Source organism: Vulpes vulpes, chromosome 13, assembly GCF_048418805.1.
Source record: "Vulpes vulpes isolate BD-2025 chromosome 13, VulVul3, whole genome shotgun sequence".
Classification (NCBI taxonomy): Eukaryota; Metazoa; Chordata; class Mammalia; order Carnivora; family Canidae; genus Vulpes; species Vulpes vulpes.
The window spans coordinates 7,685,252-7,712,314 of NC_132792.1; the positions used below are offsets into that span (position 1 = coordinate 7,685,252).

Consider the following 27,063-nt stretch of genomic DNA (forward strand, 5'->3'; position numbering starts at 1 on the left):
CCTGAGGAACTCAACCGACAACAGTCAGCAGATTCAGTGGGGAGACTCGATCTGAATTTGAACTGGGTTTGAATCCAAGTTCTCCCATTTACTAGTTGTGTGACCTTGGACCTCTCTGACCCTGAGCTTCCAAATCTGTAAGATGGACACAACCATGCACACCTCATAGGGCAGTTGTGAGGGTTAAAATATGGAAAACACTTAGCACAGTGATTGACATAATAACCCAATAAAGAGGAATTTTTAAAGTTAGGGTGCCTGGGTGGCTCAGTCAGCTGAGCATCTGACTGGTTTTGGCTCTGGTTGTGATCTCAGGGTCATGGGATCAAGCCCCACATCAGGCTCCACACTCAGCAAGGAGTCTGCTTGAGATTCTCTGTGTCTCTCCCTCTGTCTCTCTGCCACTGCCCCGGCTTGCCTTCTCTCTCTCTCTCTCTCTCTCTCTCTCTCTCTCTATATATATATATATATATATATATATATATATATATATATAGCTTTGGGGGCACCAGAGTGGCTCAGTGGTTGACCGTCTGCCTTCGGCTCAGGGCGTGATCCCGGGGTCCTGGAATTGAGTCCCACATTGGGCTCCCCACAGGGACTTGAGGCACAGATGGAGCCTACTTCTCCCTCTGCCTACATCTCTGTCTTTCTCTCTGTGTCTCTCATGGATAAATAAATAAAGTCTTTTTAAAAAAAGTTTATAGCTTTGCCCATTAAGCCAGTTAATGGCTGTGACTTACTAGTCATTCTTTTCTCTCTGCCTGTTTCTTCTTCCACAGAAAGATGGGTTTAGATTCGTGAATTATCGCTGATATTTCTTAAATACTCACTCTGCATCAGGTTCTGTGCAGAGCATGGTACTTCACTTAGTGTTCAACACAAGCCTACTAGATTTATCTCTTATTTTCTACCATCATCTCCATTTCAAAGAGGCAAGCGGAGGCATCACAAGGCTGAGAAACATGGCCCCAGGCATTGGTGGGTGAGAGCTGGAATAGGACTGGAAGCTGAGTGGATTGACTTCAAAGCCCGTGGCTGCGCCATGTCCTGTTGTTTCCCTCAATTAGATGATGTGCACGCTCCCTGCCAGCACTGACATTTTTTGGGATCACACAACTCTCCAGCTTAATGGAAAACATTTGCAGAAAAGATCAACTGAATTCCATCAACCCACTGGCACAGCTGACGGTAAAGGATGGAGGCGAGGCAGACAATGTTGATGGATCATAATTGTGTGATCCAAAAGACCATATGTGCAACCACTTCCATCACCTGGAATTGGGGCTGGTGGCTGTCCCTGGGCTCCAGGAGGCTGTACAGAGAGGTGCTGGGATGCTGGGCCCACCAGAAGGAGGCATGTTTCTCGGCACCACCTACACCCTCCCAGCTGCGAGGGCACTCACAGACCTCCCGCACCTGCTGCTCTGAGGGGCCTCACGCTCAAAGGCTGGAGCATTTTCCAAGGGGCAGTTGCCTCAGGTGAATGAACTTAGAACACAGATACAGATTTCCAAAGACTCATATTCCGTGTTTTCCTCTGATTTGCACTCCAAATACCCCATGTTTGGGCACGCAGGAGAGGGGGGAGACAGGGGCCATCCTACAGCAGGTTCCAAGGCCTGAGAAGATGATTCCTGCTAACCATGAGCATCCTCTCTGGATTGGTCATTGTGGGTCTTTTAAGAAGCATCGGATGTTGTTGTCTTACAAAGAAATAACACCATTACTGTTTCATTGGTTTTTAAAAAGATACAATTATTTTCCCCCAAAGAGTAAAATGGTACTGTGTACACAGATGACACAACTGCCCACATTTTCTCGAAATCGAGCTTGTCCATCCACGAATGCATCCTCCTCACATCCCCAAAGGAGAGCTTTCAAATAGTTTTAAAGCTCCCCGTGCAACTGCATAAAGCAGTTCACGGATGTGTGGTACCTGAAACACTCTATTTAGTGGCCCCTGTCCCCCAGCTAGCCTCTCCCTGCTGCTTGCTGGCTCCGTGATCCTGAGGGACTTGCATTTGTCTGCATATACGGTGCCGATGCACACGCCTGGCCTTTTCTTCGTGCACTGCCCTCTACCCAGGACACGTCCTATTCCCACCTTGGCATCTGACAAATGCACCCTCCTTCTTTACAACCCAGTATGGCCGACCCACACCTGCGGTGCTTTCCCTGCCTGTCTGCAGTGAATTTGAGGGAACCTTCCTGAGGCCTCCCCACTGTGGTAAGTGGCTCATCTAACATTCTGACTTCCTGTGCCTTCCTCCTGACCAGCAGGCGGGCTCCTATCTTTGCAATCAAGACCTCTGACCCCCAGCACAGGGCCTTTTCTGGAATGTAAGTGAAAATTCAGAACCCATTACCCAAAAGGTGGCTGCCTTACACATATTCGCTGAATTGAACTACACTGAAGTGTTTTGCCCTAACGCATTTGTCTGACTTGGTCAACCTTGAGCTCACTACCACTTTCCTCCTCACCCATCACCCCAAGAGAGACTACCAAGGTTGAGTGCCAAACCCAATACAGAGTCTCCTGCCGGCTCCATGCTCAAACGAAAGCTTTTTTCTACTGTTCATCTACCTGCCTCACCTCATCGATGGCACTTCGCCCACCATATGGAAAGGTCTCCAATGTCTGAACGCCCCAGGCTATTTTGTGCCCCTGGGCCTTTGCACACACAAACCACTGTGTCTGAAGGAAAGGCTTTCTGAAACTTGGCCTTTTGACAAACTCCTGCCATCTTCAAGCTGGCTAGTGTGTTAGACACCTCCGTGGAGCAACATAAACGAAGTGCCCTAGTACAGAGTATGTACCGCAGACAGATGTGTGAGAGTTCAGAAGTCAACTTCCCCTTCACGCCATCCCCACTGGCCAATCAGGGTCTCAGAATCCCCTCTTCAAAGAGGCTTTGAATGTGTGGCTTTATTCGTACCAACTCGTCACAAGAAACAAGGCCAAGCATTAGATGTCCAGATAAGTCTAGGACTGGAAGTCTATCTCTGGGACTCTTTCCAAAAACTCCAACCAGATATTCTCATCTAACTCGGAGGGGGGCCAGATGCCTGGGGATTCAAATCCCAGGTGTTCATTTAACCTCAAAGACCCTCCGCACCCTTATTTGAAAGTCAGACCTTGCTACCATCCAAAGGTCTTAAGAGTGCTAAAGGATTCGTAAAATGTTTGGTGTTTGATAAATATTTCCTTTTCTCCCCCGACAGAAAGTGCATAAAGATGAGCATTTGACACATACGTGGTGTGTACACACACGCGTGCACGCACACACACTCCCACGCACACACAATCCATGTACATGACATATCAGTACCATGGAGGCAGAAATGTGCCCCCACACCTTCCACCGATTCCCAGCCAAGGAAGACGCCCAGACGCCTAATTCCAATTTGGGAACTCGAGGCACAGATGGAGCGCCGGCTCTGACATCCCTCCTGATTTTACATCACACTTGTCAAAATCACACTTGTTTAAAAATACCGTGACATGTCATTCTGCCTTGGAAAGTTCCACTCAGATCTGCGGTCCACATGCATGAAGGGGGAAGCAAAATTCCACGTCCTTTCCCGAGATGGTAACTCAAGTCCCAGAAATACACACGATCACAAAAACAGAGTGGGAGCACTGGGGTCACCTGAAGGTGACTGTGCCCTGGTTGGTTCAGCTCTCACGGGACACCTTCCACAGTCAGATGGTGAAACTCCCTCAACGGCTAGCGAGGATGCCACGAGGAACAACTGCTGGCGACTAATGTGGCAACACAAACCCAGAGTCTTAAAATATAAAATATTTCATATAAAATATAAATTTATTTTTTATATAAAATATTTTATATAAAATATAAAGTTGTCAAACCCGGTAATTCTGCTTTGGAGAATGTAATCCCCCACCCCCATCCCCACCCCCCCAGTAACCTAGACTTTGGGAAGAGCTTTATGTACTCAGGGATTCATCATGGCATTTCCAGAAAGGTGAAGAGTCATAAACAATCAAGAGTCCGAAACGAGAGGAACAAGTTAGTGAAGAGCCGTGTGCCTACCTGATGGAATAGAACAGAAACCATCGCTGGTACGGATGTGACCTGTCTGTACCTGCTTCTTCCTCACCAGATGGGGAGCATCGTGACAGTAGGAATGTGGACAGAGCAAGGAAGGAAGGAAGGAAGGAAGGAAGGGAGGGAGGGAGGGAGATATGCATGCACCGATGCATGATTTAGAGAGATCTACAACAATTTGGAAATATACACATGATGCTCTATTAGGTAAACATAAAAGAGCAATGTTGTAGAGAGATTACAACTACTTCAGACCACAGAATAAGCCTAAGGAGATGAGAGGCAAATACAGCAATATTTAAGGTGACATGACTTCTTAGAAACCTGTGATTGGGATCCCTGGGTAGCTCCGTGGTTTGGCGCCTGCCTTTGGCCCAGGGCGCAATCCTGGAGACCCGGGATCGAGTCCCACGTCAGGCTCCTGGCATGGATCCTGCTTCTCCCTCCTCCTGCTTCTCTCTCTCTCTCTATCATAAATAAATAAATCTTTTTTTTAAAAAAAAGAAAGAAACCCTGTGATTTACTTTTCTTCTATGTTTCTGCATTGTTTGAATTTTCTGCAACTAACAGATACTAAAAGAGGACCTGTCTCTTGAGGTTTGTGTGAAGATCGAATGCTTAGTGCAGAGCAGGGGATAAAATGGAGTTTTCTTGAAATGCTGAAAAGTTTTGAAAAAGAATGTGTAGGAAACCACAAATGTTGGAGAGGATGTGGAGAAAAGGGAACCCTCCTGCACTGTTGGTGGGCATGTGAACTGGTGCAACCACTCTGGAAAACTGTGTGGAGGTTCCTCAAAGAGTTAAAAATAGATCTGCCCTATGACCCAGCAATTGCACTGCTAGGGATCTACCCCAAAGGTATAGATGCAGTGAAACGCCGGGACACCTGCACCCTGATGTTTATAGCAGCAATGTCCACAATAGCCAAACTGTGGAAGGAGCCTCGGTGTCCATCGAAAGATGAGGATAAAGAAGATGTGGTTTATGTGTACACTGGAATATTCCTCAGCCATTAGATATGATGAATACCCACCATTTGCTTCGATGTGGATGGAACTGGAGGGTATTATGCTGAGTGAAGTAAGTCAATCGGAGAAGGACAAACATTGTATGGTCTCATTCATTTGGGGAATATAAAAAATGGTGAAAGAGAATAAAGGGGAAAGGAGAAAAAATGAGTGGGAAATATCAGAAAGGGAGACAGAACATGAGAGACTCCTAACTCTGGGAAACGAACTAGGGGTGGTGGAAGGGAAGGAGGGCGGGGGTGGGGGTGACTGGGTGACGGGCACTGAGGGGGGCACTTGATGGGATGAGCACTGGGTGTTATTCTGTATGTTGGCAAATTGAACACAAATAAAAATTAAATTTATTAAAAAAATAAAAGTCCCATTGAACAAAAAAAAAAAAGAAAACGAATGTTATTTCCCATTTAGTTAGATACGGCACATTTCTCCTCTCTCCCTCCTACAAAATGAGGTAGAGGAATTTGAAACGACTAGACCTGCAGAGATAACAAGAGGAAACAAGAATGAGCAAAGAGCAGATAAGGGAATTCAACAAATTTTTCAGTGAGGGGAAGGAGAGGGAGGCGTGCTGAGGGACACGTCAGCGTGGAGGAGCTAATGATGCAGGTGCCTGCAGAGCAGAGTATGGACTTGACCTGTCTGCTCCACAGGCGCCCCGGGAAGCCCAAGAAGGATGAGGTCCTGTGGAAGGCTGGTGTGGGACGTGGGGCGGAAACAGGAGGGTAAGCTGCCCACACACAGTGATGGGTAATGGTAACAGGAGGTGGTTCTTGTTTTGAGGGGCTCCCCAGGGAGCCATATATACGTGGATGGAACAAATAACACTCACTCTGGTTTTGACCCCAAGTCTAACATGAACTACATGTTGCAGATGCAGGGGTAAAATTGGAGACGGTGATAAAAAAAAAAAAAAAAAAAAAAAAAAAAAAAAAAAGTCCTCCCCCATCAAGGCGGGAAGACAGTTGCTTCCAAGACGGACAAATCAAAGAATGGCAGGATCTCTATGTTATTTAGAAACAGAGAGGCCAGAGGGAGAAAAAAAAAATCTAAGAGTTAACAGTTCCAGAGGCTTCTGGAAATAGAAATGGTAGGCAGTAGAGGCGAGACCAGGGACCAGTTGGGTTTCTTTAAACCATAAATCTTTGGAGACAATTTGGTTATTTCAATTGCGTTTATAGGATCTTGATAAAAATTGACATCAACCTTGACCAAAGTCTGGCTGGGATACATATCCCCTGCTTGGCCCTGGGTATGTTGACATTCCCTAAGCGCCCCGGTCCACCATGCATTTCTTGGCCAATGGTGACTCCTACCTGATGGTACTTCTAAAAGCTGACACCAGATCGTACACATGTGGTGTTTGCACCCCAAGTCCTGGAGAGAAGGTCTTCAGGTGCTGAGACACAGATGTAATTCCATATAGAATGAGCAGGGGGAAAAAATATATGTGTGTGCACGTGATCCCCAAAGTTAGCTCTTTGAACTGGGTGGAAGAAACTCGCAACCTGGGTTGAGGACGTTTATACTTTTAGCCACAGCCTCGGCTAAATGGTTCCCTCCTACACAAGCTATATTCTGACTCTTTAGGCAGGACCATAATGACAGATGTCTGGAGCTCCTCAGACATCATGTCACAGGACAGGAATTAATGTCACTTGGGCCCTGGGAGTCATTTCCTGACTTAGGGAAGGACGTGTAGAATAAGGATGTGCATCGAGGCCCACGCTCGCCTGCCCTGCTCCCAGCTCACCACCCTCTGGGATGGCTCCACTACGCCCACTCCCCACGCTTTCTGCGGCCTGATGACCAGATGGGACATGTGGTGCTGGGGCTGTGTGCAACATGCGGGTAGGGGCAGCAGCTTCAGTCTGGGCCATACTCCCAGGCTTGGTGCCCTGCCTTAGATGTCACCGGGCCACCCGGTGAGCCCCCACTCCTCTGCACTGATAGCTAGTCCTTCCCCTTTGGGGACATAAGTGCCACCATTCTTAACACTGCCCCAGGATGGTACAGGTCCAGTCATTCCTTGGCTGGGTAAAAACAATCCTTGAGATGAAAAGTATGGGAACTGGGGATCCCTGGGTGGTGCAGCGGTTTAGCACCTGGACTAACCCCTCCTCTGCGCAGCAGTTTAGCACCTGGACTAACCCCTCCTCTGCTTCCAACGGGTGGCACCATTTGGTCAAGGAAGGCATTTCTTCTCTGGGAGCTGGTTTCCTCAACTGAGAAATGGGTGTGGTGCTGGCATGGCCCTATCTACGCTTGTGCACACTTGACAGGAGCTCAAATAAATGGCTGTAAGAGGGCCCCATGAGCTATCAGCCACTGGGTGAAACTAAGGGAAGAGGAGAAGAAGGGAAAGTGAGATGGCTCTCTCATCAGGGAAGTGGAAAAGACAATGCACTTACCTTTCTCTGGAAGGGAAGGCGGAGTCACCACAGGGCAAAAACTGGGAGCATCATTCCGAGCAGCTGAAAAGAAGAAGAATCAGCCTTTTAGCTCCCCTAGACCCTCAAAGGCATTAATAGAGGTTCATGGTGGTGATGGCGAAATCGGATCTGGAGGGCAGGCAGGCTGCGTTCAGCTCCTGGAGACACCCTGAATGGGTCAGGAGGGATTAGGTTGGGCCAAGGTGACAGTCCCATCTCAGCGGCTTAAAACCACCACCCAGATGGTCTGTGCCTCACACTCTGTGTCTGCTGGGGTGGCCTGGGGCTTGGCTCTGTGTCATCCCACCCGGACCCCAAGTGAAGGATGGGGTCCAGGTGGGATGCCCCTTGCTTCCATGACACTGCCACAGGGAAAGAGAACACAGCAAACTTTCCTCTTGTTCTATGGCTTTTGCCTACACAGCAAACTTTCCTCTTGTTCTATGGCTTTTGCCTACACACCCCATTTGCACACGTGTCACTGACCAAAGCCATCAGTGAGGCTGGGGGTGAGCAAGTGCAGTCCTGTCATGTCCCCGGGGAACAGGCTGGGGATAGCATACATGCTTACGGCCATCACTCTCTGACTCTGTTCACTTGGGCAAGGCACTTCATCCCTCTGAGCCTATTTCCACATGTGCACGATGAGGATAACACAATCTACCTTGAGAGTGACCGTGAGGATGACAGAAGATAACATGGTGCCAGGCATGGGGCAAGAGCTCAGTAAGTGGCGGGTATTCATGGCACGTGGCATGACGGGATGGACAGAGCATGGACTTTGAGCATAGACAGACCTGCACCTGGATCTCCATGTGCCACATAGAAGCAGTGTGGAGGGACAAGTCACCTGACTTGTCTAGACCTGGTGTCAGCCTTGATAAAATGAGGATGTTGTAAAAATTAAATGAGAAACCAGGCGCACTGAGTTGGTGATCCATAGTGTTAACTATCCTCTTCTCCCCCTGAACAGACCTCTCTCCCTCAGCAGACCTAAAGCCCCATCAGAGTTCTCTCCCAGTGGCCTAAACCAGGAATGCATGAGGAATCCCCTGCCTTGCTCAGCTGCAGGGAGCATGGTAGGCAGTCAAGGGCGGGGCTCTGGGGTCAGCTGCCCAGGGCAAGACTGGCTTGGATGCTTCCCTCTGCATGACCTGGACAAGTTACCTCATCTCCCTGTTCTCGATGTCCTTGTTTGTAAAATAGGCAGCTACCACCATAGCTGTCTCAGGTCTGTAAGGTTTAGATGAGCTGGTACATGTAAAGCTTTGGACATACAGTAGGCACTCAACAAATGCGGGTCATTATTCATTCTTAACACTGTCCTTCTACGGTGACACACTTTGGCACTGTCTGTTGTCCTTGTCTGCCTCCATGAATAGCCTCAGATGAGAGTCATCCTCCTTCTTCTGATCCCTAAAGTGCCTCCCCTCCCCTGCCTTCTTCACTTTGGGTCAGCTCACCCAGCCTCACTCCATTCTAGAACCTCCAGTTGTAGTATTTTGGGGGTTTTGTTGTCGTTATTGTTGTTGTTGTTTGCATGGCTCTACCTGCCTGGAAACACCTGCTCTCCCCTCAGTCATCATTCTAAGGCTCTGGTTCCCAGGCTTGGTAACACCACCAAGTCAGCCCCACGCCCACCATGTCTGATCTAGCAGATCCTGGGTGGGGCCTGTACTCTGGCATTTCTAACAGGTTCCCAGGTGATGCTGGTCCGAGGACACGGTCTGAGGACCACCGAGCTGTGGTTTTGGCCATCCTACGTTCTGTGAGCTGCTCAGTCTACACTCAGAGCCACTAACCACCGCCATGCACCACTACCCCCAGCGGGCCAGCCTGGTTTGTTTGTTGAAATATCTGTCTTTCCTGGAAGAGAGTGGTTCTCAGAGCAAAGCAAAGGTCCTGAGTGTGACTGCAGTCTACAGAGAACAATTAGACCATCTGTATCAAGGCCATTCAAATGTTCCCACCCTTGGCCTCAGTAACTCTGCTTCTGGAAATGTATCTTGAAATTTAGAATTCAAAAGAAACACAGCTTGCAAAGGCAACATCTCTATCATCGTGTTGTATTGCATTGCGTTGTGTGGTATTGTGAAGAATGTATATGGTACACACAGAGTATACAGTTAACTTTATTGTGCTAAGGGGTCACTGGAAACCACATAGGGAGCCCTACCATGCAGTTCATCTCAGCAGAGAACAGGTCACATAGCCCCACTGTTCTTGCTTTCTTTACCTCTTCTCATCCCCCAGGGCAGTATTTCCTAATAGTATCTTAATAGGATTCCTAATAGGATTTTGCCTTTAGGGTAAAATAGAAAGCAAGTTGGTAACCTAAAACAGTCATGATGGGGACGTTTACAGCCTGGCAAGTGGCAACCACTACAAAGCAGGGCTCCTGCTCACATTGCCTCCTGTGAAACAGAATAGGGCCGGCAACAGGCCCTACCTCATCGGGTTGCTTGGGGACTAAATAAGATGTTATAGCAAAAAAAAAAAAAAAATTGCCAGCCTGGTGTCTGGAGCCAGCTTGAGGCTGAGTACAAGGCAGGATCTGTCAACCGGAGGGGAGTGAGGACCAAGGGTGGACCGTTCACTAACCCTACCTACATGTGGCAGTTTCGATGTGGATTGCACGGAGGCGTAATTAGAAGGGTTTTTCATTTCCTTCCCAGGTTACGTTCCCGTATCTAGAACTGCTACAAGGTCCACGTACATTTGCTTAGCAGAAGACAGGAACCATGTGGCTTCAATTGGGTTTTTTTTTTAGAAGCCACATTTGACTTTATAAACAAACCAAAGACCCTGCCCCACTTGCAGGCCATGCACAGCTGTGGAGAGAATGGCTCTAGCTCTCTTCAAAGAGCATAGGGAGGGTACAGAGGCCCCAGAGGCCCCCACCCCTTCCAGAAAACCCTGGGTTCTGGGGCACTGTCTGACCACAGAGCAGCGCCCACTACTGCCACCCAGGAGGCTAAGAATGCTTGCTCTCGGGTCCCACTGCCGGGAAGGGGCTACAAACAGCCTCCTTTGCATACACCCTTGCTCAGCATGAGCCTGGGTAGGCTCTGATCTGACACATGGAACTTTCTGTTCACTGTGGACAGCAAAATCAGATAGAGCATTGCCACGGGCTCTCTGGGGTCCCCTGTTGGGGCTCCGGGATCCCAGGAGGCTAAGCTCTCGCCTCTGCTCTGCAAACAGCCTAGTCCTGAGCTCATGGTGTGATGCTGTGTGGCTCTCTGAAGCCCTGAGAGCTGGGAGGGCAGGACCATGGTGCACCCCTCCCACCAGGGCCTGCTGCCTGTCCCCACTCAGTGGCCACTGCTCCCTTCAGCCCGCTGGTCTTCACCTACATGCAGACTTTCCCTGGAGCCACTTGGGCACAATCCTTTTCACGCTCCAGAAGCCCCTGTGGATCCCACCACAGGATCGTCAGCCACATCTCTGCATAACTCTCTGATTCCACGGGGAATAATTATCTCCTCACGAGGGGAGAGGAATAGAGAGCCAACCTCCCAGGGGGGTGGGAAATTAATACAGGAGACAAAGTGCTCTAGAGTTGCTTGTGACAAATAGTAATTGCTCAAGAAATGTTCCGTTTCTCTCATATCTGCCTCCCCGGCCCAGCTAAAGCCTCTGCAGGCAGGACCATCCACTTCCCAGGCTCCCATGGTGTTTGACATGTAGTAGGAACTCAGTGAGTATCACTTCCTTTCTCCTTTCTCAGGGGTAGTTCTTCGGAAATGGGACAGGTGTTACGCTTCTTGTCTCTGGCTCTCAGCCTGGAGCCCAATAAGAGGCCCGTGGTAAAGACTAAGTATAGATGTCAGCCCCCTAAATGGCCACGCCATGCATCTGAAGCTAGGGCAAGGTCTATTACGGAAATTCTTTGCAAGAATTTTTGCAGACAAATGCACGCTTCGTGCACCAGAACTGATGGAGGTGGGAAGATCGGGGTCCTATGCTCCCTTCCAGGCTCGGGCAGGCAAATGACAGCCAGAGCTCAGACCTCGTTCTTTCTGATTGATTGAGTCATTATGTTATGTGGCTGGGTGACTCAGACACAATTCCTGTGTGACTGTGGGCAAGTGGTTTGACCTCCCTGGAGTTCCCTTTCCTCATCTGACAGTGGTTGTGAGGTTTAGATGAGATGATGCTTACAAATGCTTTCTCCAGCCAGCCCCACAGGAAGAGCTGGATTAGCAACACCGGAGGCCCTGGGCATGGCCGATGCTCAGTCAGTGTCCGCTGAAAGAGAGCACCGCTGGGAATTCTTAATTCCCTGGTCTCTGGTTTCTGGACAGAACTCTGAGTCCCCAGCCTGACCCCACAAAACATATGTTTGGAAAAAGCTAGTGGTCTGTGCTGTCAGATGAAAAGACACAGAACAGATGGAATCGAGTGGGGAAAATGAGCACCTTGGGTTCTCTGCCTTTCCAACTCCTGCCATGATGCTGTAATGCTCTGGTCTGATTCCCATGATATTTCTGAACAAATGACTTATTTCTTAAGCTTCTTTTTACCCGACTCTCCCCTGAGCAAGATGAGGATGGAAACTGATATTTTTCAGTCTTTGTTGGGGTGAGGAGATGGGAAGACGGACAGGAGGAGAGATGGGCAGGGAGGTTCTGAAGGGGAAGACTTGTTTTGAAGCCCCCTCAAAACCCAGAGCTGGCCTTGGGTCTCCCGCAGGGGCCACTGTCCTCAGCGGGCACTCGCTTCTCTCCCATCCCTGCGAGTTAGTGGAAAGCCTATATGGAACATTCTTCTCTATATAGAAACCCAGTGAGGCTCTTTCATCCTACAACCCTGATGTTTTCCCTAAAATAAATCAAGATGTGAAAATAAAATGAAAAGCGTAACCCTGACCCTGAGTGAATTCAGATCAAGGATCAGTCGCAGGATGCTCAAGGTAGACAGCAGGAAAGATTCCATTCAGTCTGCTAATAATTAACTCCAAATAAATCTGCCCTGAAGCCAAGGAATGCCTTGGAGATTAGTAGGCACATGAGCAAGATCCAAGGGCCAGATTCTGCCAAGGGGTCCCGGCCCCGGCCCCTCAAGCTGGAGATGGCTCTGGAACCAGAAGCCAAATCACTGACTGGTCTGTTAGTTTATTAGTTTTATTTTATTTTTTTCAGTGTATTAGTTAATTGCTTATTAGTTAATTGAAGAGGGGAAAACCAGTCAAACAAAGCATCTGGACATCTGCCCATCCAATCACTCCTGGGATACAGAAGACCCTCCAGGCAGCATGAAAATGGAGGAGGGTGAAGTTTAGAGTCATGAGCTCTGGGCTTGCAACTTGACTCCAGCTGTGTGGCTTGACTTGAGTAGCTTCAACTTTCTATGCCTTCATCTCAAGATGGAGGAAATAATGCCAATTCCAACGGGCACCAGGAGTATTGAATTATACGCCCATGTAGAAGCCCCAGCATGAGCAGGGATACAGCACACGTGTGGACACTCTGCAGCCCCATGAGCAACACCAAGTTTCCTCTCCTTCCCTCCTTAGGGCAGCGTGTTGTGTTGGGTGATGTGAAGAATGCAGAGATCAAAGTTATGGATCTCTAAGATTCCTCCAAACCACACATTCCATGACTCTCATTTCCAGGTGCCCCAGCAGGGCCAGTATCTGTCCAATAATCAACTCTGAAAACTAAACAGGAAGCCACTAGTAGGAGAGATTGGAGATAACGAACCTTGGCTCAGTCTCTCCATTGGACACCTACTCAGAGGCGGTTTTCAATCTTTTTGTATCTGGGACATGTCTATGAATTTGCTTCTGGGACACAGGGTGAGGATGTCCAGTTTCCATGCAGCTGCCTCCTGTTCCCCAGGTGAATCCACACTCATGTACACCCGGAAGGTAGGAACCAAGAAGGCCAGAGTAAGTCTCACTCATTGTTTTACCCATGGGGAAACTGAGGAAAGGGAAGACTTTTCCAAAGACAAAGCTTCAGTAGATGGCAGAGTTGGGAAGACACTAATATCTCTTCATTTGAGTACAAGGGCTTCTCCATCACACCATGCATGTAGACCATTCATTCATTCATTCATTCATTCACCAGTTTCAGACTGAGCTCCTAAAATGTGCTGGGATGTAATCAGCACATACATGTGAAGTGCCACCCTGGGGCAACAACTGCCTCAACCCTGAAATCCCAACTCCATGTATGTTGTCAAATACACACCAGTGTCCCCTTTTCTCGCCCCAAGACGACCATGAGTCTCCTTTGTCCTGATGAAGTGACAAGTTTCAAAAAACAAGGGAACTTGGCAGAGGGCACATCTGTTGGTTTCCCCTGCCCAGCAACAGCACCTTAACTATACTTTGGGGACCCTCCTCTCCCCTAACACATCCAGTCTTTCTGGGACCATCACTCAAGCCTCCCCACCCTCCCTCTGGCAGTGGGAGGACTCATAGCCCAAGCTGAGCCAAACTCTCTCCCTTGAATTTAAAGCTTGACTATAGCCACCAAAACCCAATGATGGAGAAGTGTCCATCCATTCCTGCTGAATACATCCAAGAGACCTAGCAAGTATCTTTCTTTTGAGTCTATTAGCAGACTTTTAAAAATTTTATTTCCTGTTTAAGTAGAACAGACTCAGTTTCTGTCCCTTGTACCCAATGAATCCCAGCTAATCTACTTCCCAGCCCAAGGATGTCATCCTAATGGTTGGGAAATGGTCAACTAAAGATACCCACACAGCTGTTTGGGACAGGTCACTCACCAGGCTTCTGGTACCATCCGAAGGGATAGGTTCGGACCTCAGTGTCAGGGGAGCCACAGTCCAGAATGCGCCAGGCTCCCATGTTTTCTTCAGAGCATGTCTGAAGTCCCAAGCTGTTCAGAGTTAGGCACATCACCTCTCCTCCTGGAGCAAACAGTAACCAGGACCAGGAAAATGTCAAGACAGTCGACTGTATGTGAATAAGAAAATTTCTGCAAACTTATTCTCCAGTAGATATTTGGGGTACTCTATTGCATTCCAGGTGTGATCCTAGTCACTGATGGAAAAACCGGGTACTGCAATGAGCTCCTGGTCTAAGAGGACAGGGATGGAGGCAGCTAATCCTTACGGGGCACCCGTCACATGCCCATGTCTGTGCTTGGGCTCTGTCTGCATCCTATCACTTGATCCTCATGCAATGCCAGGAGAGGGGTAGCGTTTGTATTCCTATTTGCAGATAAGGGATGCCAAGGATCTATGATGCAGTGGCTTTTTTAGGATCATACCCCTAGGAAGCGACTGAATCAAGTTTTCAATTCAGGTCATACAGATAGATCCAAAGCTCATCCCACCAAACTGCCTGAGCTGGGTCTGGAGAGATAATACAAGAGTATGGAGGGAGGTGATTCTAGCCTGGCAGTAGTGCTGTGTAAAGGTGCCCGTGCAGTGAGCCAGAAGCCATGTCCAGGTATCCTAATTATGAACCACCTCCCCTGTCCCCGCCCCTACTTCCCATCTGGGAACAAAGATCACACCTCCCCACCCAGCATGAGACCAGAGGTGTGAGCATGCTCTCCAGGCTGCCAGGAGCTGAGTGCAGGCAGCCAGAGTTATTATCACGACTACCTGTTAACTGGGAAACATTGAGAAAACCAAAGCCAGTGCAGCACGGGTCCACATCACACAGCCGTTCACATTCAAAGAAGCTGGAGTCGGAAGAGAGAGGGAAGAGGGTTTGTGTGGGTGGCCCAGGACCTACCGAATTACAGTCGTTCCTACATCTAGGGGCTCTCTTCTTCATGACTTCTAAAAGTAGGGATGCTTTGGCTAATACACATAAGTGAATTCCTAGCTTTGAGGTTCCTTCTGAAAACAGAATTCTACTCTTTTCTCCTTCATTCGTTGGCTCATTCATTCATCGAGCATTTATTCTGTGTCTGTTATGTGCCCGTCTCTAAGCCATGCTCACCCAGTGTCCTGAACATGCCAATCCGTTCAGATTGGGAGAGAGTCCAGCTTTGGGCTATGGGACTAGGAAGCGATGGTAGGAAAGATGAAAAGGCATCTTCAGAAATGGGGGATTCTATGGGCTTATGGATTTACTGACCCAACTAGGTGTCTATTGGAAATGACCTGCATTTGTCTCCCAACACAGCTTCCCTCCATGTCTGCTCTGCAATGTAGGATGATCACACTCCAAGAACAGGCCCCTATTTGCTGGGTCAGCACATCCAGGTCCCATCCCAGGACCTACTTTTCTTAATAATTCAGTGGCTGCTAGATCCCACTTTCAGCTTCTAGGACCTGTCCTAGAGAAACAGTGGCTCCAAGCCAATGCTACTTTTTTTTTTTTAAGATTTTACTTATTTATTCATGAGAGATACAGAGGGAGGCAGAGACACAGACAGAGGGAGAAGCAGGCTCCCTCTAGGGATCCTGATGTGGGACTCGATCCCAGGACTCTAGGATCATGACCTGAGCCAAAGGCAGATGCTTAACCACTGAGCCACCTACGTGCCCCCAACCCAGTGCTCCTGGGCTCAGTTCTAGTATCTCTCACCCTAATCACGTGTCCCAGTTGTGATCACCCATTCTTGACTCCTGAGAGGTGGCTTGACTCCTCAGCTCCTTTTCAAGGTAGGGACCCTGCCGTCTTCTTGCCATTCTCCTGCTCTGTCTTAAGAGCCCCCAAATCCAAGTCACATCCTTGTGGATAAAACCTCCATGTCTTGGGCAGTTTTTCCAATGCTGACTGCATCTCTGCCCTGATGCATGTAGACCGTTTGTCCCACAGCTCCCTCTTCCAGAGTCCTGCCCCACCCAACTTGCCCACCCATCACTTTGTTCTTCTTCCATGGAAGCCCAATGCTGAGCTCCAGCCTGAATGAGGTGCTTTCCCATCGAACCACCCTTCTCTGTCCCCAGCACCAGAATCAAACTGATCCCTGGTTCTAACCATCCTTCTCTAACCCTGTCCCATCATCACAGGAGACACCCTACCAGATCTCAAGACAGTCTGCCCTGTAGCGTCCTTTTAATTCCATTTTTCAAAAGCTGATCTTCAACACCAGCAACATGACATAGTTTCAAAAATCAACAACACTTCATAGACCAACAGATCATAGATCAATGATTCTCCAATTCTAAAGTAGAAAAGAATCACTGGGAGGAGAATCTTACTTGAAATTCAGAGTCTTGAGCCCCACGCCAGGAAATGCTGACTCAGTAGGTCCAGGAAAGGACCCAGGAATGTGGTTTGTAAAAAGTTCTCTTGGGGGATGCCTGGGTGGTTCAGTGGTTGAGCATCTGCCTTAGGCTCAAGTCCTGATCCCAGGGTCCTCGGATGGAGTCCTGCATTAGGCTCCCAGCAGGGAGCCTGCTTCTCCCTCTGCCTATGTCTCTGCCTCTCTCTCTGTATCTCTCACGAATAAATAAATAAAATTTATTTTTTAAAAAAGTCCTCTTGGTGATCCTGATGCATGAGATCCATAAACTAGGCTGACGGAAATGTCACCCTCAATTAAAACAACTAAATAATAGCTAACTAAATATATCACAACATACTTTTAAAAATAAGAAGTATAACAAATTCAAAGTCCTTATCATCTTGTGATCCTGTTAAAAGTTCCACAGCTTCTCCAGATTCTGCATACAGCACAGTGAGACTTTGCTCACCCGGTTCACTACAATACTTGGTAACTTTTGTTAATTGACAAGACATGGGTCAGTGTTTCCCTTTTGTGTCAGCTGACTGAGCGTTCAGGGCTCGATTTTGTGTTGACCTTGGCCACAGTTTTTAGGTATGGTCACCTCCTCATTACCTTTTCACTCTTCACTTTGGGCTTTACAGGTTTTTCTCTGTGTGCCTTTAACTGATATTAAGTCACTGTCTTTATGGCCATAGAAAAGCCTTAATAATAAACACTTGAAGGGACAGATGTAGCTTACCCATTGGAAATGGATTTTTCAGACATGAGCATTTTGTTTCTAATGGAAATCCCCATCAGTTTTTGGAATGGCAGGCGAGTATAAAAGTTCTTCACTTTATCTCTCAGTATAACTACACAGGAGGGAGAAAGAAATAACATTATTTAGGGACAGATCTGTTGCATCCATGAAAATATGAGGGTGAGGGTGTAGACACCAGGTCAAGAGCTTCCAATTAAAGATGGCCTATTAAACTCCCATGCTTATGCTCTGCTTTCATCCAGATCTCACAAAAATAACAGCAAGGAGATTTGTGTAAAGGCTCACACCCACAGGCATAAAGAGAATAGAAGAGGGGATGGAGCAACAAAGTTGTGAATGCCAGAAAGAACACAGAGGAGTACAAAGTTCACTTTGTAGACCTAAGAAAACCTAATCTATGACTTTTCTGTGGGAAGAACAAGAAGAAATACTATACACCTTCTGGAATCTCAAAAAGTTTAAGTGTTGGTGTCACTGGGATGAAGGTGGGCTAAACCAGGATAGGCTGGAAATCTCTTTAAGAAGCAGTTAGGTCTCCAGATGGCTTCCTCTCTTTTGCACAGTAGACGAGTGTCCTCTCCCCACCATAGAAGAAGGTGGAAGGTTTATTCTCTGGAGAGGTCCAAAAAAAGAGTCTCTCTTAGGTGCATCAGGTGGAGTTCATGGTGGGAGTTTCACACTGAAACTAGGGGATTCCTTCAAGTTCATCCACATGGTGAAGGTTGAGACTCCCATCTTCCAACTGTATTTGGTATCCAAATGAGTATCAGCCAGGCTCATAGCCCCAGGCCAGATATTACAAGATTCCTACGTAGGGAAGGGCCTAAAGATAATAACCAGAGGGATTTCCCAAAGGGTAGCCCAACTAGATTATCCTACAGGGAAACTTAAAAGTCAGTAAGCTCTCACCACATACTCTAAGCCTCCCAGTCAGCTTCTGGGTCCCTCTCTTACATTTGAGTGTGAAACCAAGGGTTGCCAGATCTCTGAGAAAGACCTCCAGCACTGATAGAACAGTAAATGAAGCATGATAACATCTTGGAAGAAATGGAGACTGCATGGCGGAGGGTGGGGGGGACTCCAAAAAAAGAAATGTCATTAATGTCCTCAGGGGAAAAAGCAACTTCTATCTTGTTAAAGCCACTGTTGGCATTTTCTGTGATATACAGCCAAATGGAATTTTAACTGATATGTGCATTAATGGTGACTTTTTCTAAGGAGTGGGATTGCAGGACAGGATTGGTCTCTATAGTCAACATCCTGCATTTCTAAATGACTTCACATTACTGCAAGGAGCATGAGTAACTTCAATTTTAAAAGGAAGAATAAGTTAATCTGGATACTTCTAAAACCACAGAGCCCGTAGACCACTGGAAATGCAGTTTGTGCAGATGCCCACCAAGCACTCACCTTTCTTCCGGAACAGGGTCTCTGGCCTGTGGGGCAGGATCAGTCTGCAGCCCTTGGGACTGGACTCCATGACGTTGTCACACACCCGGGCTTCTGGGTAGAGGGCGCAGGTGAAATACAAGGGTGCACTGTCTGTTATCTCCACCAGCTGACAGAAAGAGGGCTCCTGGACACAGCCTGCAGGCAAGGAAGCAATGGGTTTTAGCCCTTGGGAGGTCTGCAGGAAAGGAACCTCTACAGGTCCCTCTATACCTGATAGGGATTCCTCCTGGGAGGACAGAGGCCCAGGATAGTTGAGACTACCCAGTCTGGAAGGCCCAAGAAAAAAACAATGAGGTTCTGCTAGCTGGGGAGGGGACTGTCCACCAAACAAGGAGTCCATGTGGCTCTGAATAAAAACATTCTAAGAAGGTGAAGAGTGCAGTGTAAACTCATAAATACAGGAGACGATAGGGCAGTATTCCATTGGATCTATGCAGACCATCTCAGAGGCAGTTGGGATCAGAGCCCACAGGACTATAAAAACTTTGAACTCTGTGAATGATCTCCCCTGCTCCCACTCCCATGTCAGAGTTTTCCACTGGAATATGGTAGCTCCCTCACAGGGAGGGGTCATAATTAATTCATCTTCTTCTGTTTTCTCATCCCCAAGGTCAAACCCAAGGCTTAGAACATAATGCATGGTAGACATAGCACATGCCTGTTGGGTAAAAGGATGGATGGATGGATGATGGGTAGATGGATGGATGGATGGATGGATGGGTGGATGGATAAATGGATGGATGAATGAGTGGATAAATGGGTGGATAGATGAAATAAGGATGATGGATGAATAGAGGGATGGATGGATGGATGATGGGTGAGTGGATGATGGGTGGGTGGATGCATAGTTAGAAGGATGATAGGTTCTGAGAGTAGAGTAGAGATTATCTATACCATGAGCTTCTTGAAGATATGGGTTATATCCTGTCTTTCTTCTATATCACTGACTGTACTAACACTGAAGTGACCCCTGAGTTATGCCATTGAGTTTCATCATATCTATTTCTTGAGAGTTGTTAAACCAGGTTTGTGTTGCCTGACCAGTGGATCTAGAAGAGGACGGATGGGGTCTAAGGATACTTACGAGACAGGCACCACAGGTTTGCCTGCTGAGGAGAAAACAGGTGTTTGAAAAGCCAGTGCTGCTGGCTGGGCAGGGATTGGCTTCCATTGACAATGACCTGGTCAAGGTCCACAGGGGAGAAAAGCTCTGTTGTCAAATCTAAAAAAGAAGGAGAGAATCAATATCCTTCGCTTTATCTCTACAACAGGCCTCTCTCTGTCCCCACCCCTCTGTTTATGTGTGTCTCTCACTGTCTCTCTCTCACACACACAAACACCACACACACACACACACACACACACACACACACACACACACACACACACGGTTTTTTTTAGGCTATGTGAAGCCAGAGGAGGTCTGGAGGCCATGGGCCTGGGAGTCTAGCCAGGCAGAAAGGATTCAGAAGTTTTCAGAAACTCCTAAAAATTATAGAGTTGCAAAATCTTAGAATCTTAGTTTGGAAGAAACACTGGGAGCCATCTGGTTCAACTTTTCACCCAAGGCAGGAGTTTCCCCATAGTATTTCTGGTCGATGCCCCTGTACCCCTGCATGACCTGTCTGGGTTGACCAGAGCACCCCACTCCACCATTCAGAAGTTGTGAAGTCAAATCTGTCACTTTGAACCACGGATGCTCCTATCTTTTGAAGCCACACAGAAATCCTGTCTCTTTCCCAAATGACAGCCTTCGTCTGTGAAGACAGCTTTCAGCTCTGCTCTGCCCCATCTGAAATCTCCAGCTTGACTGGTCTTTCTTTATATCTTCACATGCCATGACTGCTGGCTTAAGGCTCTTTCTGGTGCCCTGCTGCCCACAGGATGGAAGTCCAAGCTTTCGTCTTGGTCCAGGCTCTACCTATATTTTAAGCTTTATCTCCAGTCCTCAACTCACACTCCAGAAGTATTGCCATACTGCTTGCTGCCCCAGGACTGTTGTCCATGCTCTCCCCTCTTCCTCACCTATCTAGTCCTCCTGAGCTTCAAGGCCAATGCTGTTCCCTCCTGCTCTGACATTCTGTTGCTCTATAAAGAGGTTCTCCAGGGAGGAGGACCCCAATGTCCCAGGCCCGGGGGGGAGGAGCCTATTTAGGCCCTTCATGAGAGCTCTGACTTTACAGAGATGCTTACACTGGGGGCATGAAGCAATTCATGGAGTTGAGCTGGAGCCTGTTTACAATGTATCTTAGCTCAGGGCTCTGGCATAAGGTGCATGACATGCCATATGGACTCCCATTTGCCTTGGGCTTCAGCATCCTCCCGGGAGCCCACTCTCCATGCTCCATAGAGCAGGCTCCTGAAGACTGACCTTTTTCACCAACAAAATCCACCACAAGAGATAAAAGCTTTACTAACATCTGCCAAGGCCAAAAGGCTAGCCTTGCCAGAGACCCCAAAGCCCATGTTGCTGTCCTTCCTGGGGCAGAAAACGGACAATCCCTCACCATGCTCTGAACTGGGGAGGCCATTCTCAGGGACATCGTGGAGCTCAGGCCAGGTAAACAAGGCATGGCGGTGGCTCTGGGCCCAGCTGCAGAGGAGCAGATCAAAGAGGTCTTTCCTGCAGGGGTGTTATCTTCCTAAGCCCAGGAATTTAATCAGCTCAGAAAGGGAAAACTAACCCGAGCTGGGTCTATTCACTCTGATTCTTTCCAAGGTCTTGGGCAGGGGGAAGGGGGAGTTCAGCTCCCCTGGTCGGGGGTGGGGGGAGTGAGGGGATTCCACTTCCTGTGGGAGTCCTGTGATGGTTTTGTAGGTGTGGCCTGACACAGGGGATAATGATGGATTTTACAGACTATCTAGGATTGCTCCACCATCATTCACCTATACCTTGCCACGAGGTAAGGTACAGGGGGGTGGGCAGCCCAAACAAAAGTGCCCCAAGAATGCCAGCAGGAGTGCCAGCAGGAGCCAGGCCCCTGATGGCAAGGGCAATTCAACTCAGCTCAGAGGATGGTCGCCAAGTGGGAATCTGAAGCTAGTACGCCCAGAGCTTTTCCTCTGTTTTCCTCTAAAGAAACTTGAAATCTCATTTTATATAAAACCTTCTCCTCTTCCTCATCCTCTTTCCTCTTCCTCTCCCTCTCTCCTCCCTGTTCCCACCCTGAGTTTTCACTCCACCTGAGAAATAACAATTGCAAATGCTAGGGATAGAGTGTCTCTGCACATACTTTCTGCCCCTGCTAATGTATGGCTTTAGATCTTCCACTGCATTAAATGACTCTTTCTCGAGAAATCTGTCTCCCCACACAATTCCAGAATCTGTACATTCTGTTTGCACTCACTGCCTGCAGTCGGATGAAGCTTGGTCTTTAAGAGTCTTTCATTGCTATGGTTGTCTGCTTTTCCAGGAGCAGTGGTGATTCTGCAATGATTTCACTTTCCTTTCTGTGCCCAATGCCCCCCTGAGGAGCTGCCTGTATTTGTGAAATGAATAACTGGTTGAAGAGCTAGAGAGTAGTCCCTAGCTACGGAGTGCAATGATGATAACAGGCTCATTCACTGATCAAACGCCTGGTGTCACCATCTTGTCTCCACAGCCAGACACCCAGGCATATAAAAGGGTTTGGGGACTGGTACCTGTTTCTGTTGGAGATGCTGGCCTTGGTTCCATGTCTCTTCTACATCCCATAGACTCAGACCGAGATCCCATGTCAGACTCTGGGAGGGCAAAAAAAAAAAATAAAAGGATTGTTAGTCTTACATTGGGATGGAAAAAAGGAGATATTCTTCTCGTCAACAAAATGACAATGTGGGAAATCCTCACGGTCCACCGCCAGGTGTCTGAGATAGGGTCTGGGCTGAATCCAGTGGCAGAGGCCTGTACTCTTTGGCCTTTTGTGGAACATCAGCCAACCTCTCAATACCAGAATCATTATTGTCCTTGATACTAAAATGATTCATTGCAAAGGTGATGAAATGTATCCATAAATATTGGTTTTTAGAACACCCTGTGAAAAAGGAGTAAGATTCTCATTTTACTCCAGAGAAAACAGAGAGGCGTAGAGATGAAATAGTCTATCCCAGAATATGCAGGAGGAAAGTTGATGAACTAGAATTTGAAAAATTTTTTTAAAAATCTCCATGCTGGGAACTTGTCTCCATGAGAGCAGAGTGAGCCTATGGGGAGAAGCGGGTATCAGACAAGCCTTTGGGGGCTTCTGCTCCACGCGGCACATGTCCTCGGGAGAAGCTCTTCCTTAATTCTTCACCAGCCAGCAGCTTATTTATCAGAAATTTTGGGGGTGCCTGGGGCTCAGTCAGTTAAGCGTCTGCCTTTGGCTCAGGTCATGATCCCATGATCCTTAGGACTCAATCCCTGGGATTGAGTCTCGCATCAGCCTCTCTGCTCATCGGGAAGTCTACTTCTCCCTCTCCCTCTGCCCCTCCTCCACTCATATTCTCTCTCTCTCTCTCTCTCTCTCTCTCTCTCTCTCTCATAAATAAACTCTTTATTTTAAAAAAGAAATTTTTGATAACTAGGAAGCACTAAACTTGGAGCCAGAGTCTGGGCCCTCTGGTCCCCCACAGGGACCTCTGGGCATTTCACCAAACCTCTCCACACCTTATCTTGTCTGCAAAATGACTAAAATGTATCCCCTCAATCCCACCCCTCAGTCAGCCTCCTTATAGGGACAGCTAAATGCAAAAAAGAGGTGTATCATCTAGTGAAATCACTTTAGAATGAGCAAATGGTGGCCACTCTCTGTTTCTTTCTCTCCTGTCCCTCCTGTCCCTCCATCCAGCCTCGCCAACCCCAGTTTGAGTCAGCCACCCCATGCACCCGGCACAGCTCCCAGCACTGCACATGTGACCCTCGGGCCCACGCCCATGCAGCTCTGGGAGGCGAGCACTCATTCCTGTGCTTGCCCTTGAGGAGACGGGTCTTGGAGGGTATGAATGGTGTGCACAAGGCCGCGAGGAGGTGACTCAACCAGAAATCATACACAGTGACTCTGCCGCACGCTCTGTGCTCCTTCCCATGAGGTCACTTCACAGGCACAAAAACAGGTCACCAGGGTCACCAATCGTGTCTCTACAGGGACCCGATATGGGTGAGGGAGGGATCCCAGGAAGAGGAGGGACGTGATGTGGGGCGGGATCTGTCCTCCTCCTCCCACTGGCCCCATGGCCTGTATGGATCTGCTGCTCAGGCTGCCTCCTGAGGCTGGAGCCTCCTACAGGTGAAGGCCGTGCCTCACCCGACTCTTTTATCCCATGTCATTCAGACTCATCCCAAATATTTTGCCCTGCCCCAGCTCTGAGTAGGCACTTGGTCAATGCTCAGGAGATTCGGAGGAGGACAAACACAGCAGCAGGGAGATCCAAGTGTGGGTTTTATTTTATCTGCAGCCCCAGTGTGCTCCATGCACCTGCAATAGCACTACCTCCAAGCCGGGCTCATGCGTCCCTTGGCCATGAGACCAGCCCCCTGTGGCCGAGAGCCCTGGAGAAATGCCTCCCTGGTGTGCAGCGGCCTGGGAGCGCCCACCCCAGAGCAAGGGCAGCGAACTTGATCTCACAGGAAGCCCTGCTTCCTTCCCCCATCCTTCCTGGGGCTTCGACACTTGTCATGTTTCTCCTGGGGCTTGGTGTCTTATCTGATGAGGGTCAGGCCCATCTATGCCACACAGAGCACTCACTTGGAAAGCAAATCTCTACGATTGTTTCTTTCTGGGGAGCAAAGTGCCCTGTGAACGGGAGGTGGAGCCCAGCCGTCTGGTGTAATCAGCATCCCCGCTCCCCCGCTCCACCCCACATCTCACCTTTCCAGAGATAAACCCGCTGGAAGCTGGTAACGGTGCCCGAAGTTCCTTCCAGGGCTACCGGAACTGCAAGGAGAGATAATTATTTTTACGAGCTTGAATGGGCTTGTTCTCAAAGGGACCCGCATTGGCCACACTGACCCACCTCTCCCACACGGACCACTCCTGGCCTGAGAACCCCATTTCCTATCAAGGTGCACCCCCACACAGAGAGCATCGTGGAGCTGTCCTCCAGATCCCCGGTACAAAACCAGAGCTGGTCAGACCCCAGGTGTCTTGTGCAGGGCAACAAAGAGATTTTCTTATGACACAGAACGAGTGAAGGTAATGGGGATCAGCTGAAAGAGAACCAAGCCTGTAGAGACTCCGGTACATGTCAATTGTCCATGTCATGGATGCCCTCTGAGAATCTCACCACATAGGCAAGCAGGGATCATATTTGGGAGGGTGGGGATACTATGAACTGTCTTCTGTGGCCCTAGACATTTGATATTCACTCTATGATGGGCAGCTGCCATTATTTGATTCATTATTAGTATTATTCAGTGTTCCTTTCTGCTGAGCTACATCCGCCTGGAATCATCCAGACGAGACTGTCTTTGCACACCATTCCTTGATGGTCAAATTTGCCTCTCTTGGGGCATCTGGGTGGCTCAGTGATTGAGTGTCTGCCTTCGGCTCAGAGCGTGATCCCAGAGTCCTGGGATCTAGTCCCGCATCGGGCTCCCCACAGGGAGCCTGCTTCTCCCTCTGCCTATGTCTCTGCTTCTCTCTATGTATCTCTCATGAATAAATAAAATTGTAAAAAAAAAAAAAAAAAAAAGGCCACCTCTCTTGCCTCTGCTCAGCCCTAAGATCCTGCCTATCCCCCTGCGCTATGAAAGGCTGAGGAAAGAGCTCAGAAGACACAGGTTCTGGAGGCAAACATTCCGCACGTGGCAGGAAACGCCTGGTGCCCAACCTGAGACCTCAAGAAGTGATCACATGTTGCTCATTATCATCAAGAACCATATATTATTATAGTCAATTGTTATTAAGAGTCATTGCCACTTGCCCAACACTATGATGAGCACCTTCCAGATATTGCTTCACTTAAACCTCACAGATAGGTATTCTTGTCCCTAAATACCAGGTGAAGATCAAAATCTAGAGAAGTCAATGCCAGAATTCAAATCCCACCTGCTTGGCTCCATACCCCATGTTCTCAATCACAATTCTGCCCATCCAAAATGGCAAACATCTGCAGATGTGCTTCTGTTTAGAGAGGTGTTCAAGGAGGTTTAAAGAGTGAATGATTTGGAAAACTCAGCTATTAAAGTCATGAGCCCCTGCCCCTCCCAAGAATGACCATGCTCTATGCTAGGGGTGGGGGTGGGAGCCAACAATATTGAGTTGTGCTTCCATTTGGTTTTGCTTCTAAAATGGGAATACACAATAATTCTAGAACGTCTCATGCTGCCCAATATTGTGATTACGCATTTCCCTAAAAGACCTACTCATAATTCTCTCATCACCCACTTCAGAGGGTGGATGTCACTTATAAAAATGAGGGGAAATTAAAATCTATGAGACCTGGGAGATCTAGACTTGGATCTCTGACAATTTGAAATTCAGTCTACACACTCCTGAGGAGCCCATCATATACTCCTCCAACACCAACACCGAGCAGGGCCATCTGCTCAATCTGCTCTGCTCTGCCATCTTTCTTGACCACATTTTCTTGTGACGAAGGGCAGGCGAGGGGACTTTGGGCCTTGTCTCAAAAGTAATTAGATAATTTGTTTCTTAAATCTTTTTACACCCAAATCTATGCGGTATACTGACTATGCCTCGCTATGTGGGATGGATGAATGGATAGATAGATAGATAGATAGATAGATAGATAGATAGATATAGATACTTTTGGTAACATAGGTGTAAGTAAAATAAATAAATAAAGTAAAATTTTCAAAATAGTTTAAGCTTTGTATTAGGATTCTTATTTATCCTGTAAAAGGAGGAGAAATGACGTCTTACCTCTACGGTGCTTTAAATATAAGACTAAAATGAAGGACCACTTTACAAAGTAGTTTACCATGAGAGACTACTGAGCATTTTGATCATGGGCCCTCAATGAGCCTTCATCCACATCCCCATCGCTGTCCCTTCCCAAGAGCAACAATCCCTCAAGGATTTCTCCACCACTCAGTAGTCCTCATTCCTGACTTGGGTGAGTGGGTGAGCCTCTCACACGTTGTCTAGAACATCTTGAGGTGGTGTGTCCTGATTTTCATGGAGTAGCAAGGAAACTTAGAGATGCTCTCCATCACCCAGAGAAGAACAGGGG

At 48.1% G+C, this 27,063-nt stretch overlaps 1 protein-coding gene across 1 annotated transcript in view; it reads right to left on the reverse strand.

Annotated features, from left to right (window-relative positions):
- Positions 1–27,063, reverse strand: part of TG (thyroglobulin) — a 245,642-nt gene that overhangs the window by 138,159 nt on the left and 80,420 nt on the right. Inside the window, exons 28-35 of the mRNA XM_025993474.2 lie at positions 24,738–24,803; positions 22,552–22,632; positions 19,994–20,131; positions 18,868–19,044; positions 17,437–17,548; positions 15,115–15,194; positions 14,269–14,412; positions 7,510–7,572 (exon numbers count right to left, since the gene is read on the reverse strand). Coding sequence (XP_025849259.2) covers positions 7,510–7,572; positions 14,269–14,412; positions 15,115–15,194; positions 17,437–17,548; positions 18,868–19,044; positions 19,994–20,131; positions 22,552–22,632; positions 24,738–24,803 — 861 coding nt within the window. The remainder of the gene's footprint in view (positions 1–7,509; positions 7,573–14,268; positions 14,413–15,114; positions 15,195–17,436; positions 17,549–18,867; positions 19,045–19,993; positions 20,132–22,551; positions 22,633–24,737; positions 24,804–27,063) is intronic.